The sequence below is a fragment of the Coregonus lavaretus genome (genome assembly GCF_964263955.1).
Source record: "Coregonus lavaretus genome assembly, chromosome: 10".
NCBI classification, from domain to species: domain Eukaryota; kingdom Metazoa; phylum Chordata; class Actinopteri; order Salmoniformes; family Salmonidae; genus Coregonus; species Coregonus lavaretus.
The window spans coordinates 3,775,852-3,794,130 of record NC_139997.1 but is presented as its reverse complement, the minus strand read 5'-3'; the positions used below and the strand labels follow the sequence as shown (position 1 = coordinate 3,794,130).

The 18,279-nt window shown below is 41.4% G+C and overlaps 1 protein-coding gene across 3 annotated transcripts in view; it reads right to left on the bottom strand.

The window, feature by feature from the left end:
• LOC311136160 (asparagine--tRNA ligase, cytoplasmic-like) overlaps nucleotides 1-16,339 on the bottom strand; it is a 38,248-nt gene extending 21,909 nt beyond the window's left edge. For 2 of the 3 annotated variants that reach the window (XR_014613848.1, XM_084170251.1), the window contains exons 1-11: nucleotides 16,180-16,339; nucleotides 15,668-15,750; nucleotides 15,469-15,534; nucleotides 15,263-15,355; nucleotides 14,937-15,026; nucleotides 14,740-14,818; nucleotides 3,203-3,273; nucleotides 2,968-3,054; nucleotides 2,437-2,658; nucleotides 1,866-2,065; nucleotides 991-1,126 (exon numbers count right to left, since the gene is read on the bottom strand). Coding sequence is in view for 1 of the 3 variants with exons in the window: in XM_084170251.1 (XP_084026377.1) it covers nucleotides 991-1,126; nucleotides 1,866-2,065; nucleotides 2,437-2,658; nucleotides 2,968-3,054; nucleotides 3,203-3,273; nucleotides 14,740-14,818; nucleotides 14,937-15,026; nucleotides 15,263-15,355; nucleotides 15,469-15,534; nucleotides 15,668-15,750; nucleotides 16,180-16,213 (1,161 nt within the window). In the remaining 2 variants the exon portion in view is untranslated. The remainder of the gene's footprint in view (nucleotides 1-990; nucleotides 1,127-1,865; nucleotides 2,066-2,436; nucleotides 2,659-2,967; nucleotides 3,055-3,202; nucleotides 3,274-14,739; nucleotides 14,819-14,936; nucleotides 15,027-15,262; nucleotides 15,356-15,468; nucleotides 15,535-15,667; nucleotides 15,751-16,179) is intronic. The other variant, XR_014613849.1, reaches the window with a different exon arrangement.
• Nucleotides 16,340-18,279: the final 1,940 nt, after the last annotated feature.

Below are 18,279 nucleotides of genomic sequence, written 5' to 3'. Positions count from 1 at the left end.
GAACCCGGGTCTGTAGCTGCGCCTCTCGGGAGCCCGATAAAACCTTTAAGAATACATCTACATCAGTGATCAAGACCATGACAGAGAGAGAGCGCGAGAGAGAGAGACTCTCTGTCAAAGACTCCAACCACCCAAGTCATAGAATGTTCTCTCTGCTATCGCATGGCAAGTGGTACCACTGCACCAAGTCTGGAAGCAACAGGACCCCGAACAGCTTCTACCCCCAAACCAAAATGACTGCTAAACAAGACTGCTAAATAGCTAATCAAATGGCTACCTGCACTGACCTTTTTTGCACTAACTCTCTTGAACCGACTCTATGCACACACGTTAAGACTCTACCCACACACACACACACACACCCCAACACACACACACAACATGCGCACACATGGATACTGACACCACACACACTTTCACACTCACCACATATGCTGCTGCTACCGTCTATTATCTATCCTGTTGCCTAGTCACTTTACCCCTACCTATATGTACATATCTACATCCATTACCTCGTACCCCTGCACATCGACTCGGTACCGTTACTTCCTGTATATAGTCGTCTTATTTTTACTCACTATTGTTATTCTCTGTGTAGTTATTCCTCATGTCACTATTTCAGTTTTTCAACTCTGCATTGTTGAAAAAAGACCTGTGAGTATTTCACTGTTAGTCTACACCTGTTGTTTACGAAGCATGAGACAAATAAACATTTGAGAGACAGAGACAGAGAGACAGAGAGACAGAGACAGAGAGAGACAGAGAGAGAGAGAGAAAGAGAGAGAAAGAGAGAGAAAGAGAGAGACAGAGAGACAGAGAGACAGAGAGACAGAGAGACAGAGAGACAGAGAGACAGAGAGACAGAGAGACAGAGAGACAGAGAGAGAGACAGAGACAGAGACAGAGACAGAGACAGAGACAGAGACAGAGACAGAGACAGAGACAGAGAGAGAGAGAGAGACAGAGAGAGAGAGACAGAGAGAGACGTACAGGGTTGACTTGGTAGAGGAGAGGAGCAGCAGGAGACTTCAGGACTCTGTCCACCACATCACACACCAGGTCCTCCAGCCTGCTCAATAGGTCTTCATAGGTCATGAAGGGGCACTCTGCCTCTATATGAGTGTACCTACAGAGGGAGGTAGGGCACATAGGTTAATAGGGCACTCTGCCTCTATATGAGTGTACCTACAGAGGGAGGGCACATAGGTTAATAGGGCACTCTGCCTCTATATGAGTGTACCTACAGAGGGAGGGCACATAGGTTAATAGGGCACTCTGCCTCTATATGAGTGTACCTACAGAGGGAGGGCACATAGGTTAATAGGGCACTCTGCCTCTATATGAGTGTACCTACAGAGGGAGGTAGGGCACATAGGTTAATAGGGCACTCTGCCTCTATATGAGTGTACCTACAGAGGTAGGGCACATAGGTTAATAGGGCACTCTGCCTCTATATGAGTGTCCCTATAGAGGGAGGGCACATAGGTTAATAGGGCACTCTGCCTCTATATGAGTGTCCCTATAGAGGGAGGGCACATAGGTTAATAGGGCACTCTGCCTCTATATGAGTGTCCCTATAGAGGGAGGGACACAGGGTCGTACTATGGTAAACAAACATAACTATAGGATTCCCTGAGAAGATACTGTAGAATGAAAGGTATTTGCCATCAGAATGACTCAAAAAAAAGATATACTGTAGATAAAATACATTGTTCTGGGTCATGTTCATTAGCGAACACAATGGAAAAACGTTTCTTTTTTTTTTTGACGCTTTGCAACGAGAAAACAAAAGTGAGTGTTTCCCTCCCTGCTACAGCGCGTCTTAATGAAGACCTCCCATCCATTCTACTACTACTACTACTCACTCAGACAGGTGCCTGCGGGTGCGGGACTGCTCAGCGCGGTAGGACTGTGCGATACAGAAGGTGTCTCCCAGGGCAGGGATGCAGGTCTCCAGGTAGAGCTGAGAGGACTGGGTCAGGAACGCCTCCTCCCCGAAGTAGTTCAGGTTGAACAGGGTGGAACCTCCCTCCACCTGGGTCTGCACCAGGGTGGGCGGGGTGATCTGTGGGGGAAACAAACACAGAAAACGTAGCTTAGGGATGGCTTTACATTTATAAGAGAGATAATTATATACAGATACATTTGTGGATGACCTATGCTCCCCAAAGAGCAAAAAGGATTTAAATAATTCACAAAGAAGAAGTGTAAACATGCACAAGGCTGAAAATATACAATTATTAAAATATTAAAATCTAATCTATAGCATCAACAAATGCAATAGGAACCCAAAGATAGCAGGTGATGGACATTACAGTATATACTAAATATAAACAGAGATCAAAACATGGAAAGATTTGTGATATTACCCACATGTTAAATATAATCTCCATCATATGTTGTATCTGTGTGGGTGTCTACTGGTTTCTACTGTACCTCACAGTATCCGTGGTTGAAGAAGTGGTCCCTGAAGCACTGTGTGACAGTGGAGCGGACCTGGAGGATCTTGGACACGTTCTCCCCACGGATCATCATGTGTCTGTTGTTGAGCTGAACGTCCACATCAGACTCCTCGTTCAGCAGGTTGTCGGCTCCTCCAGCCGGGGCCAGACCCACCAGCTCCCAGAAGTCACAGTGCAGCTCATGACCTCCAGGGGCCTAGTGGAGGAGGAGAGGAGGAGGAGAGGGGGGGGGGGATGAGGAGGAGAAGAGAGGAGGACAGGACAGCCCAGTCAGGTCATAACACAGTTTATTATAATTAATTAAATGTAATACTAATTGGGACCCCTTTTCTCTGACACAGTTTAAGACTAGTCGTGGACAACAACAAAAAAACTCTTGGGAGATTTTTTCATTGAACATGCTTTTCAGTCAAAGATCAGGCTTAATCTGGGTCTGGGAAACTTGATCATACATGTATACGCTAAACTTGAAACAATAAAAGGACGGTAATTGAGGAATGTTTACCTGTTTTCCCTCTGGTACTTCCTTCACTGTCCCATACAGAGCCACTGTGCTTTCAGTGGACAGCACCAGGGCATTATAGCACTGACACTAGAATGGGCCAAAAGGGTTTTAACAAATTAATAAGAGAAAAAAAAAAAAAAACTGGGTCCATAAATAAAGCTTATAATTGACATTTTGTAATAAATAAATACACAATTAGATAGAATTTAGTTTTAAAAGACAGTGGAAAAAGTACCAATTTATCGTTGAGAACACACTGCAGGAAACCAGTTCCATCTCTCAGCACAATGAACAGCAGGTTCTTTCCTAGTAAGAGAATGATAAAACACACCATGAGCCTCTTTCATTCATAGTTTCATACTAAGAACTCAAACTTCAAAAAGGAACTCGCACATCTGAGCTATCTTTGTTGCAAGTGCACGGTAACAGAAGAAACCCGCACACTGCTCTTGATAGCATCACTGCTCTTGATAGCATCACTGCTCTTGATAGCATCACTGCTCTTGATAGCATCACTGCTCTTGATAGCATCACTGCTCTTTAATAAGCTTTACGTATTGGCCTCAAGACCTTCGTCAGAGCTTTTGTGAGTGACTAAGCAAGTTTTCATAAATCATTGGGTACAGCGCAAGAAAAGAGTAATCTGAAATATGGACATTAGTTCATATTCACATTTACAACATAACATTTCATCATTAAAACTTTTTTTTCTTATTTTATTTTCTCTCACACTAAGAACTAAAAAAATATATAAAATTGGCAAAATAAGTCTGTAGTATGTAAAGGAAATAGGAAACCCAGAGGGTGCTGTTTAGATTGTATGATGCATTAGAATCCTGAGCGTATACTGTTAGAAAACAACATCCATGTTATATAGTCCCAGGGTCAACCACCAAAAAAAGGCTTCATAAAAAGGCAATCCGTGACCTAGGAAACAAAACCGCAAAGTTTCAACATCATTACATATACCATTTTATGACTATGAACACTGTGTGGTTCAAAACTTGTAACAGTTGCACATTAATTGAATATTATAAAGGAAAGGTATGATTTCGACATCATAGTTATTTTGTTCATTAAAACAGACAAGACGCTACCCAGATCGCAGTAGGCAGCCCAGATCACAGTAGGCAGCCCAGATCACAGTAGGCTGCCCAGATCACAGTAGGCTGCCCAGATCACAGTAGGCTGCCCAGATCACAGTAGGCTGCCCAGATCACAGTAGGCTGCCCAGATCACAGTAGGCTACCCAGATCACAGTAGGTTCCCCAGATCACAGTCAACACACATTTTATAGTAAGAATAGAATAAAATACTAATAATATTTTTTCCACACAACTTGCGTCACGGCAACGTGTGGAACCGCTACCTTATAAAAAAAATAAAAAAAATGTGATATTTTGAAACAGAGCCCAAGCCCATGCTTTTTTTGATCCACGTTCCTACCCTCACTCTGCTTTCTAGTATAATAATGTATGCACTCACTAACTGGATGTAAGTCGCTCTGGATAAGAGCGTCTGCTAAATGACTAAAATCTAAATGTAAAATGTAGTTGCCTATACACGACCGAGCAAAATAAAAGGGCTCCTCTTGATTTAGGCTACATTACTGCACGCTAAATGTTTCTGATCAGTAATCGATGACCAAACTAATATATGAGCTATACCACCTCCAATAATTTGCCCAGCCAGAGAATTAGCCAAATAAAGCCTACAGACGGAGACTCAGTTAAACAAAATCACATTGATTGATTAAGACAAGTCACATGCTTTAGGTCGGGAGTAGGCCTATGCTACTAGGCTACTGAAGAACAAAATAATCCACTTGTTAAACTACATAACATGCGGTCAAAATGTTCTGATCAGTGCTAATAAATGAGCCAACTAGACAAGATTATCATGAGCAGCTAACATTTCATCAGGCTAATTGTAGCCTAACCAATATCCATACGGAGAAAAATCCCCACGTTTGTCTCAAAGCAGTGCGGAACGTTGCTGAAATAGTGACTTCACGCAGGTAGGCTAATGCTTTAAATGCATTATAAACAAATTGGATGACTTTGGGAGATTCAGGAAGCAACAATTTGATGTCTTCAAATCGCATTAGACTACTTTATTTCAACAGTTTCATCATTCAGTGATATTTATTCCCACAGTCATTCTTTATGGATACATCCAGTTAGTGGTTAGAAAACAGTGCATGTGGTGGGTTATGTGAAGAGATGGGTGAAGTGACATGCCTCACAAAGTTTACAACTGGCAGAAAGTTTAGAACTGCCAGGACGATCCTCGTAACGGCCGCTGTCTAGAATCACCAAGAGCTTAAGAGGGTAGTGCGCACTCCCTCAAATCCTTTGGAGAAAATATCCTTTTTATTTTATTCAGCTTTGTTCAATTGTATTCTTCATACTATAAAATAATATAAAAATAATGGCACGGAATTCTAAGCAACTCTTGTCTGCTAAATGAACTAGTGTAGCCCACAGCCATATGGCATAGCCAGATCAGGACCTAACATAAGGACAACTCAGAGTATGCTATTCTGTTCTTCTGAAATATAATACATTTTCTTCATATCATGTTTCTTTAGACCTGTGTAAAATAAATAATGGATTTATTGTAATGGTTGTAGGCTATATAACATGGATTTATTAGACTTTCTAAAAATGTAGATCTTCCAAAGGTCTGCATCAGTGGCTTGTAGACTATGTGTGGAAGCCAGGAGATGCTAAATGTGTTTGTTTTAATTAACGGTCAATTACCGTGAGACCGACAGTTATTTGCTTGACGATCACCGGCTGACGAAATTACGTGATAGTCAACGTACTTTCAAAATCTTAGCTAGCAAGTCATCATCATGAATCACGTCGACAATCTACTGGCAAATCCTTTTCAATCCTTGTCATATGAAGAGAAATTATAGATCAAACGTATCGGTGCTCATCAGCCATTGGACATAAACATTACACAAGTTGGAAATTGCAAATTCAACAATGAGTGGTTTGGAAGGAATCAGTGGCTAACTCCAAGCATTGCAAAGCAATCACTAGCCTGCTATTCAGTGGAGTGGCTGTGTGGTCCCAAGTCTGAGTTTAAGGGTCTCTTTTCCAAGCTTAAAAGGATAAACATTCAACACCACGGGCCAGAAAAGGTTGAATACATTGGCCATGCTGTCAAGCCAGCATGACTTCTGCTGCTTTCAAAACAACTGGAAACCCAGAACCGGGAAATCTCAGACTTCAGTGAGTTCAAGACAACTCAGAAAGAAACTAGCTCCGACTGGGAAAATACGTTTTGAACGGTCATCCAACTCCAACAAGTCGGGAACTCGGGCCTCTTTCTAGAGCTCCGACCTGAAGATCACTGACATCATGATTCAACCTTGTTTTTTTTTCTCCAGAGTTTCCCGTTGTCTTGAAAGCAAGGACTGCCGCGCCACTGATAGATTAATTATTAATGACTAATTATTACACCCTGAAACTGTGTGAAATGTGTTAGAATGTGGGGAGGACCAGTAAAGACTATGACATTGAGCTACTATTTAGCGATGTGAGTAAGAGTTAGACCAGACAACAAAGGACAAGGAGAGCTGTCTACAGGCAACTGAGAAACCAAGATAAAGGGGCCTCCCAATTTAGGGAGGAGAGAAACTGTTAGGCTTTTTAAGGAGTATGCAGGATATTGTGAGGACGGCGATAACTAAGGAATGCATGTGTTTGTGTGTGTGTGTGTGTGTGTATGTATGTATGTGTGTATGCATGTGTGTGTGTGTGTGTGTGTGTGTGTGTGTACTGATGGTTAGGAGAGCAGTTTTAAAGTGGAAAACTACAGGCCGCCTAAAGAGGGGAGGGATTTTTGTATGACGTGTGAGTATAAAAGATGGACTCTGAAATTGTGATGGCAGAATTCTCAATGAGTAAAATCTCTGACTATGCAGACCGAGACTCTGTCCGTTTCTTAAATCCAAAAGACTTACAACCTTTTGGGAGACACACAGAGACACTGAAATAGTTTGTTAAATAATTCACATAACAGCTTGGTCCTTCGAGCTCGGAATCCAATACCTGCCTCTGTCATTCCAGGTAACTCTGAAAACCGTCGACGGGCGAATGATACATTCGTAAATAGAAAGTCCTGCCCTTTGACATTAAGGGTTAAAACAGGCCAGAGGACACCTGATTAATGACAGAGACGGTGACGGAATCCAAACCAACATTGAATCTCGGCTGCAAGGATAAGGTCAGTGGTCTTTATTCATTACTTGGTGAAATTGATTTGAGAACTTGCTAAAATATTGACTGAGGGTAACGTCATAATTTAAAGTAGCAAATTGATCAATGCGCAGCCATTTTAAGGTAGCCAATTTAAGGTTGTAGCCGGTAGCCGATTTAAGGTTGTAGCCAATTTAAGGTTGGTGGGTCCGTAACGATTCACGGTAATAGGCCAATTACCAAAAGAAACTACCCTGTATTCAGAGAACCCGTAGTAGATTATAGAACAGTAATGTTCAACAAATAATCCGGGATAAAGGAATACAGGGAGGGGTGTACACCAGAAGGAATTAAAATAGCATGTGTGAGAAATAGAATATTAGTAAAGTCAAAAGTCACAAACAACTGTAGATTTTGCCGTAACTCTATCCGTTTCATGAAACTGGAGCCTTACTGGAGTTAACACCATCCGGGTTACCGATGGTGTTAACCAATAATCATGTAAGGTTGTATACGTGTGAGACCTAATATTTGCTCAAAAGTCACATCTATGAATAATTACAGGTGGTTGTATAGAGAAGAGGGAGAACCCATTCCTGTTGTATGGGGCTGTCAGCAATTATCAAGATTACATTGTGAGGATAAATTCCTCCGTAGAGTAGGAGATAATTCTGGGGGACTAGTACCTATACAGGAAGGGGTGATTCCAATTGCTGTGTGAAACTTTTTTAAATAACTTGTTATATAGAAGAGGTGACTAAGGGATTTTTAACAGTACCAACCATGGGAGGCAAATCCTCACAAGAGGTCCCAGAATTTACTGGGGATGAGAAATACATGGAAATTAGAGACAAACGAAATGTGTATTATTTACCTAATTGGAAAAAGAAAAAAAAATTGCTTTACTGGGCGACATGATTAAACAAATGCATGGAAATTGTGGTACTGATCTCAATTAAACAGAAAAGAGAGGAACAGGAGAATTCAGAGCTAAGCTCAGGAGGGAGTCAGTATGAGTCTGGAGATGAGAGAGTAGGAGGGGGCTAGTACCCACTGATAGCCTTACCTAATCTATTGGCGGGGAATGAAAGGGGCCCCAGCAACTTTAGATGTATACAGGCCATGAACACAGAGGAACGTGGCCAGAGCGGTAGAAGGAATGACGTACCCCAAAACAGGAATAGTAAGGATTGGGCTGCCGTTAGAGGGCAGTGGGTTTCAGGGGATGCCCAGAGGGCACTTTTGCCATGGGCCGATCACGGAGAGTATGTTGGGAAAATAACTGAATTGTGTAATAGCCTCAGAGAACATTACCATCGTCATGCAGACTTCTCTAAAGTACATAAGTGTAAACAAGAGGATAGTGAGACTGTCAGCCAGTACTTAGAGAGGGTTAAAGATGTGTTTAACGCAAACAGTGGCATACCCGAGCCAGACCAGAGACAGGGGAATGATACGCCCTACCATCAGCAATTAAAAATATACCGTTCCTCAGTGGAATGAGACCAGAGATAAGCTGGACCATTAAAAATACTTTGATAGGGCGGAGAAAAGCACAGCAACACATATTGAGGTTTAAAAAAGTATGCAGTTTACCAAGAGCAGATTGGGAGAGAGAAAAAGGAGTAAGAGAGACCTTAAGGGAGTGCCAACTCTCGGGGAGATAGTGAGGCCAGAAACAAAGGGGCAGTGTCCTGGAAATCACAGTCTGTTTTTTGTTTTTTTCAGTTCTGCTGGGAGTATATTTGATGATGGGGATTTGTGTTGAATGAGAGGCTAGAGACTTCATAAAATAATAATTGGAATAATAATTATATATTAACGTAATTAATATAATATTGTACAAAGCCAATTTAGGGTTTCCATTAAGGAACGTCAATCACTACATTGGATATTAATACTATGGAGATAAATTCAATATATGCTGGTCAACTGCGGCATGTGTTTGGTGTTATTTGTAGCCTACTTAGAAAGGACAGTTACCTATATCTGCTGTATTCTAAACAATGACAGATTGGGGGTTTCATAAGAGGTGGCTATAATTTTTGTTGATAACAGAGGTAATTAGATTTGAGAAATGTTGAAAAGTAATGTTAGATGGAAAGTCAGCAATAGAGGATTGTACACGGTTTCCTGTGTGAAAAAAAATAAGTAATAGAAATTGGGTGATGAGAAATGTTGAATTGCATTGTTTAAGCAAGAATGGCATTAAATTCATGCTTTCTAGTTATGTGTATGCAAATATGTTATTCGTTTTTGGTGGTGTGTGGATAGAATTTACTAATGCCAGGAATTAGTAAACGAAGCAGAGAGATGTAGTGAGAGCAGTGGAAGGGATAACCCACCCTAAAACGGGGGTACCCCAGTTCAGAAGAGATATGGAAGGGCTGACCGCCAGCTTTAAGCTGAACTAGAGAGGGCAGTCAGACTGATAGTGTTAAATGACTGGGCGGCAGTGAGAGGAAACTGGGTTCCCGGAGATGGGAATGTGCCGGTTCTAGAGTGGGCAGAAGGAGGGGTTTATGGAGATAAGTTGGCACAACTCTGTGATAATCTGAGAGAATATTATCACAGACATGCAGACTTCTCCAAAGTCCATGAGTGTAAACAGGGAGACAGTGAGACTATTAGTCAATACCTAGGAGAGAAGAGAGGTTACGGTAGCAAAGACAGACAAGAAGGAAACGGTAATAGTGGAGACAGGAGTGAGTGGAAGTGTTACAATTGTGACAAAACGGGACATTTTGCTAGAGAATGTGAGGAACCGTGTAGTTACTGTGCAAGGAAAGGGCACCAGTTAAGAAACTCTAGGCAGAAGGGGAAGAGAGAAATCAGGAGCCCTCATGACCTGGCTATTTTGGTTTGTTGTTTTTTTAATTGGGGTTTTCAAATAAAAAACAACACACCTAGTATGATGTTTATAAAGCCTTGTTATTTTGATTTTAGGATTTTTTCAAAAGGTCAAAGGTGATAAGTCTTAAAGGAGCACACACAGTGAATTTTATGGAGTTTTTCTGTTTTGACTGAGTTTAGGGTATACATGATTTCTTATGAGAATAAATGTCATGAGGACTTAATGAACACTTGGGATAAGTAACATTTATGAAATATTTAGAATCATGGTAATGTTTAGTATACTATGGGATGGAACAGTTCGTTGAATGATTTATAGTTTATTTTACCAAGTTGAGGGTAATTTATAGTACTGTGAAAAGTGTGAAGAACTTTATAATTTGGTAATAATATGATTTGAACCATAAAATAACAGAAGAGAGAGAGAGCTTTCCCTGAATGAGGGATACCTGTTGCTAGTCAATTGTACTAATCTTGGATTACTTTTACGGGATAGAAGTAAATTGAGGTATTATCAAATGTTGTCAGCAGGGTTAAAACACTTCTCTGGTCCCAGTCAGCTGTCAAAAGAGGAAGCTTGAAAAGATAGAGATCTACTTATAGAGATCTACAGTAGGGCCCCAATTAAGGAAGTTCACAGATGGGTGAAGCAAGGCGCAGTAAATAAGGAAGGAATATGGGTCAAAGATTGCTTACCAATTCTCCCGAAATTACTGTTTAGATATGCTGCAATATTGGCACACGGGCAGAGCCATGTGTCAACGGGAGGGATGGATGGATGGTAGAGCAGATTAGACAACACTTTGTTGCATATGGGATTACTAATTGTTTTACAAAAAAAAAAAAACTTTTGTTCAAGATGTGTTATCTGTGCTCAAAATAATCACCAGGGCAGACAAAGGGCACCTCAGGGTGAGTATCCTCCGGCTAAGTACCCCTTCCAGCAATTGGAAATGGATTTTATAGAGTTATCACGGAGTGAAGGGAAGAAATTTAGAGTAACCCCAGATAAAGATGGGTTATCCCCCTTTGGAAAAGTGTTTGGAAGACCTTACAGAATGCCACAGTTGATATTAAAATAACCACTCTTAAAAATGATAATATTAAGGCACCCCAATTCACCATGAACCCCGGAGATTATCAATGTTATAGACACCAAAGTAATGCGAATCACAGATCAAATTGGAGAAGTGTTTACAACAACGTTTTTCTGGTGGGTTACAATTGATAAAAATGTTGACTGGATTAATTACATCTACAAAGGTTTGTTAATTAGACAAGGGATGCAGTGAAGAGAATCTCAGGCCAACTATCCGCCACCTCACTCATGACCTGCAGAATAGTTTGGTTCTCGAAATGCTTTTAGCAGAGAAGGGCGGATTTACAAGATGGTGGGAGGTCATTGTTGTATGTTTATCCCCAACAATACAGCCCCAGATGGTACAGTAACTAGAGCACTGGCAGGTCTCACTGCATTAATTAAAGAATGGGCTGAGAACTGGAGGGTGAATACATCAATGACTGGTTGGTTTGATCAAATGTTTGGTAAATGGAAAACTATTGTTGTAACTATTTTAGGCGCGTCTATGGGTATGCTTGTTCTTTGTGGATGTTGTCTTATTCCCTGTGTCCGAGGGTTGGTGAGCAAGGCGTTGGAGAATGCAGTATCACAGCAGATGGTGAGATACGGCCCAATCCCGGACTCCGACCTAAGGAATGAAGAATATGACCCACCAGGCTTGGTGGAGGACGACGACGACGATTCAGATAGTTTGAGACTGGATGTTTACCTAGAACTATACATTTCTAGTTTAAAAGTTATTGTAATGATATTTTGTGTATTAAAGTCTTGTTTTAAGTATTATGTACTAGTTAACCGATGTTGCAGGATGTGATGAAGCAAATGTTCTTCACTATAGGCTTAGACTATTGTTTCCAGATAGTGGGTAAACAGGTTAGGTACCATTGCTAAAGAGTAACGTTACGCTTTTAATCATGGGGTAACCCTGATGAACCTGTATTGAATTAGACAATTTTTAATGTTTTTATATGCAAATCAACTTATATGCTTCAATGTGTGTGATTCATTTCTATAACAACATATATTTTGTGAGTATGTGTGTAATATTTAGTCAAAGGGTGGATTGATAGATTCATTATTAATGACTAATTATTACACCCTGAAACTGTGTGAAATGTGTAAGAATGTGTGAGTGCAGGACCAGTAAAGACTATGACATTGAGCTACTATTTAGCAATGTGAGTAAGAGTTAGACCAGACAACAAAGGACAAGGAGAACTGGCTACAGACAACTGAGAAACCAAGATAAAGGGGCCTCCCAATTTAGGGAGGAGAGAAACTGTTAGGCTTTTTAAGGAGTATGCAGGATATTGTGAGGACGGCGATAACTAAGGAATGCATGTGTGTGTGTGTGTGTATGTATGTATGTATGTATGTATGTGTGTGTGTGTGTGTGTGTACTGATGGTTAGGAGAGCAGTTTTAAAGTGGAAAACTACAGCCCGCCTGAAGAGGGGAGGGATTTTTGTATGACGTGTGGGTATAAAAGATGGACTCTGAAATTGTGATGGCAGAATTCTCAATGAATAAAATCTCTGACTATGCAGACCGAGACTCTGTCCGTTTCTTAAATCCAAAAGACTTACAACCTTTTGGGTACACACAGAGACACTGAAATAGTTTGTTAAATAATTCACATAACAGCCACCTTCCTGTTCAAGTGAGCACAGCACAAGGTGAGTCCAAAAATGTCTGGATAAATGATGTAATACGTCATTGATGTCTTAAATCAAAATTACGGATTGCCTCTTATCCGCTCAACGTCCCCTTATGCCATAGCTTGTACATCTCAATTGTCAGTAGAAACCACATTTGTTACCTTCTCCGCCACATTAACTGTTTTGCTGCCAGACAAGGCTCCGCTGATAGCCATGTGTATCAGTGGTAAGGATTAATTCCATGGTGCTGAAAAGAAAACTCTGCTGTAACGTCATAGTCAACATAGCTAATAGAACTAACGCGTTGGTAAACCCGCTACAATCATGCAGTAACGTTAGTGTACAGTCAGTAAGCAGTTTAGCAGTTACACCAGCGGGCCCCGGTGGCAATACATTTGTAAAACCAAAAGCTTACCTTGACTTGGAACATTTCTAGTGTTGTGTTGGATAGTCATAGCCAACTAGCTAACATAGCATCCCCTCTGTTTCAGCAGGGTGTTTGAGTAAGCTAAACTAGCTAGCTGCATTTGCTAGCTAAGGAAGTGAAACTGAAAGTTTCTTTTTAAATGACAGAATCGCTCTCTCCATCGATTCTCCTTCTTTTTGAAAGAAATTAATTTGTTAAAAACTGTTCAACTATTGTCTTTCTCGCTCTTTGAGCCAACTACTCACCACATTTTATGCACTGCAGTGCTGGCTAGCTGTAGCTTATGCTTTCAGTACTCAATTCATTATCTGATCCTTTGATTGGGTGGACAACATGTCAGTTCATGCTGCAAGAGCTCTGATAGGTTGGAGGACTTACTGTGTAAGTCTATGGAAGGAGGTGAGAACCATGAGCCTCCTAGGTTTTGTATTGAAGTCAATGTCAGAGAACGGAAGCTAGCTGTCCTCCGGCTACACCATGGTGCTACCCTACAGAGTGCTGTTGAGGCTACTGTAGACCTTTATTGCAAAACAGTGTGTTTTAATCAATTATTTGGTGACGTGAATAGATTTAGTATAGTTTTATCTAAAAATAACTTTTTCAATGTTTTACTATTTTTATTTCTATGCAATTCACTGAGGAGGATGGTCCTCCCCTTCCTCCTCTGAGGAGCCTCCACTGGTGCAAATGAGTGTTTGGATTCATGTACACAGCGCTGGTAAATGAGTTTTACCTAAAAAATATATATTTTTTAATGTTTTACAATTTTTATCCTTAAGAAATTCACTGAGGATGGTCCTCCCCTTCCTCCTCTGAGGAGCCTCCACTGAAATACAGCTGCCAGAATGTCTTATATTAACTGAGAAAACCACTGTACATGGTTAAAAACTATTTCCTCGTTTCGGGGTTCGTCAGTGAAGGTAACATGTGTTGCTTGAGCTGATGCAAGGACGAACACCAACACACAAATAGTTCTGCCAGTGTGCAACAAAAATAAGCAAGGTTGCTAGGGAAATGTGATTTCGATGCTAAATATCATAGCTTTTGATTAAATAAATGTGCAACTTTTGAATCACACAGTATTCATGTTCATAACATTATGTACATAGTGTTAAATAAATTGTGCAGTTCCGCTTTCTGGGTCACAGAACAACACATTTTTGGTGTGGTGGCCCTTGGACTATTAAGCTAGTTAAAGGTGTTGTGGCATGCTGACTATGACAGCGTAGACAACTGGTGGGTCAGACACACATTAAAGGGATAGTTCAGGATTTTGGCAATGGCCCTTTATCTACTTCCACAGAGTCAGACAAACTCGTGGAAACCATTTTTATGTATCTGTGTCCAGTATGAAGGAAGTTAGAGGTAGCTTTGCGAGCCAATGTTAACTAGCTTAGCGCAAAAAACTGGAAGCATGCTAGCTGTACCCAGAGACTTCCAGTCTTTGTGCTAAGCTACCGCTAAAACGAATGCTAGTTAGCATTGGCTCGCAAAACTATCTCTAAGTTCCTTCATACTGGACTTGTCTTTCTAAAATCCTCACCTTGTTTTCTCATTCGGTGCACCCAGCCAAACACCTTCACTCTCTCCCCCCGGAGCGGCTCCAGCTGATAGATTTTAACCTGTTGGGAACGGGTTGATTCAATTTCAACACAATGGAAGACAAAAATGATATACTTATTTCCAAAGATGAGGAGTTTCTGACAGGATGCTGACTAAAGAGAATATTGTGGATCTGACCGTTTTAGGCTCTGGAAGGCTGGAGTCATTCTCAATGGTGATTTTTCTAGCTTCTTCCAGATTCTTCTCTCGTCTCTCAGAATCCTCTGCCTTCAAATCAAAGTGGAAGATAAATTGCCGCTTACATAGGCTACTGCTGCCTGTGAGCAGTGAGTACACGGTTTATGGCCGAAGACAATAGTGTGTATAATTATAATGGCAGCACCCCAAATGGCACCCTATTCCCTATATAGTGCACTTTACTTTTGACCAGAGGTAGTGCACTATACAGGGAATAGGGTGCCATTTTGGACACACCATCTAACCATTTCCTCCTCCCCACGTACCTCCTTTTTGTCTTTGGAATCACTCTTCATCTGCTCTTTAGCAAATAACTTCTTCACATTTTTCATCTGCGTCTTGGAGATCACTGCCCAACGCTAGATGAATAGGGGAAACCAAATAAGAAAGTGAAACCAAATGAAAACATATTCAGATTTTGCTGGGTTTGTTTTTTTGACTTCGTTTTCCATTGCTTGTTGTAACTATGTACCTCTCCACCCTTCTGAGAGTCCACATAGATGGTTGGGAATGGCTCTTTTCCAGCAAATGTCAACGCCTGTGAAATCACATAGCTGTTGTTAGAGCAATTCACTTAACCGTGATTTATTCAAGGGTGCGTAGACATCTCAGTTCTGTTGGATGGCGTCATAACGAAAAAGAAACAGACAGACAACACTGATTCCTCTTACCCTCAAGGAGGTCTTGAAAGGCTTCTGCTCTGTTCCATCACCATCCTGGTCATCCCCCTCTTTGTCAGATACATACACTTCACCTGGAAAAAAAAGTGTACTTGATTCTGCATGCCTGTCAATTCATCTAAACCTAGTTTGACGTGTTCACGGTCATTCATGATGATAAATCCCATATTTGACACCGCACTATGTAGCCTGTTTCACCCACTCAAAGGTTGGAGCTATGTACATATCGTGGAGTTTGGAAACTCAGCTAGGTACAGGGATGACATAAATTAAAAACGCCCTCAAACAAAAGCGCAGAGCTCACACCGATGCGTAGTAAGCTTAGCTAGCTTGTTTTAGCTCGCTAGACAGTCAAGATACGCTTGTGCTACGGGTATGTAAGCTAACTAGCAACACCGGTCTGATGCAACACATCACACATGATTTCAGCATTGTAGCTAACGTTTGCTAGCTAATAAGACGAATTGGCTAACTCATGTTATCTACATACACACTGACTTTACCTGCAGTTTTCGTGACCTTCTCCGCCATATCCATGCAGAAATTGTATCAAATCTGTATATTTTAATGGACTACTCGGGAAATATTAAAAATAATACTGAAACAATTCTGTCATTGGTTTGTGTGATCATGCGTATGATTATCTGCGCATAAAACTTCCGGAAAGATTGTGAACGTTGATTGGTTACAGTGTGCAGTAACTTGAACGTGGATTGGTTCACAGTTCCTGTCATTCATTGTAGTCACGCCCTGAAATGATGAAACGACCATCTCTGGCGTGGTGTTGGACCATAGAGGTGTTGGACAGATTGGAGCTAGAGATGATGAGGCTAGCATCATGCATATATTGTTGCAGAATCCATTTTAACCCATTCATGTCCATAACGGAAAATAAAAACATGTGATTTGGTACCCTTCCCTTACAAAAGTGCAGTAACTGCAGTCAACTGTGTTTTTTTGGACCCAGTATGTGCAACATACTGCAGTGATACAGCAGTGTACTGCAGTTATACCGCACTCTGACTGCAATCTTTTTTCGTAAGGGTTGTTCTCTGAGCTACTGATGGACAAATCTGAATAAATGTTTTGTATGTGTGCCATTCAGAGGGTGAATGGGCAAGACAAAAGATTTTAGTGTCTTTGAATGGGGTATGGTAGTAGGTGCCAGGCGCACCAGTTTGAGTGTGTCAAGAACTGCAACGCTGCTGGGTTTTTCCACGCTCAACAGTTTCCTGTGTGTATTAAGAATGGTCCACCACCCAAAGGACATCTAGCCAATTTGATACAACAGTGGGAAGCATTGGAGTCAACATGGGCCAGCATCACTGTGGGAAGCGTTGGAGTCAACATGGCCCAGCATCCCTGTGGAACGCTTCCGACACCTTGTAGAGTTCATGCCCCGACGAACTGAGGATGTTCTGAGGGCAAAAGTGGGTGCAACTCAAAATTAGGAAGGTGTACCTAATGTTTTGTACACTCAGTGTATGTATATATATATATATATATATAAACAATATCTAAAGAAATGCACACACACTCTCTCACACACACACACCCCTAGAGTATATGCATTATAAGCAAATTCAATGCAATTCAATGGAGACTGGAGAGTGAGTCATTTTACGTTTTCTCTCTTCTCAGATGTAAATAATTTTTTGTATATAGATTGCCTGGACCAATATATATATAAATAATATATAAAGAAATCCACTCTCTCTCTCTCGCACACACACACACCTACTGTATATGCAGTATAAGCGGGAGGGCCATGAGACCAGAGGTGGCGGAACGGAGTGCTCGGGTTGACATGGGAGAACTTAGGAAGGTTGAACACCAGGCGGGCTGCGGCACTCTGGATAAGTTGCAGGGGTTTGATGGCACAAGCAGGGAGCCCAGGCATCAGAGAGTTGCACTAGTCTAGACGGGGAGATGACAAGTGCCTGAATTAGGACCTGTGCCACCTCCTGTGTGAGGAAAGGCTGTACTCTACGGGTGTTGTTTAGCATGAACCTGCAGGAGCGAGTCACTGCTTTGACGTTTGCAGAGAACGACAGGGTGTTATCCAGGGTCACGCCGCGGAGTTGTCAACCGTGATGGAGAGGTCTTGGAGCGGGCAGTCCTTCCAAGCTGAGATGTCTGCCTGGCACACAGAGATGCGTGTCAGAAGGGGGAAGGAGAAGAGCAGTTGAGTGTCGTCCTCATAGCAACGATAAGAGAGACCAGGATATGACGGAGAAAAGAGGAGGGTACCTAGAAGCGAGCCCTGGTGGACACCATTGAATTTAGATTAGCTTATACTTCATATACTCTAGGGGTGTGTGTGTGTGTGTGTGTGTGTGTGTGTGTGTGTGTGTGTGTGTGTGTGTGTGTGTGTGTGTGTGTGTGTGTGTGTGTGTGTGTGTGTGTGTGTGAGATAGTGTGTGTACCGGTAGATTTCTTTAGATATTGTTTTGATATACAGTACCAGTCAAAAAGGTTGGACACACCTACTCATTCAAGGGTTTTTCTTTAATTTGACTATTTTTTACATTGTAGAATAATAGTGAAGACATCAAAACTATGAAATAACACCTATGGAATCATGTAGTAACCAAAAACATGTG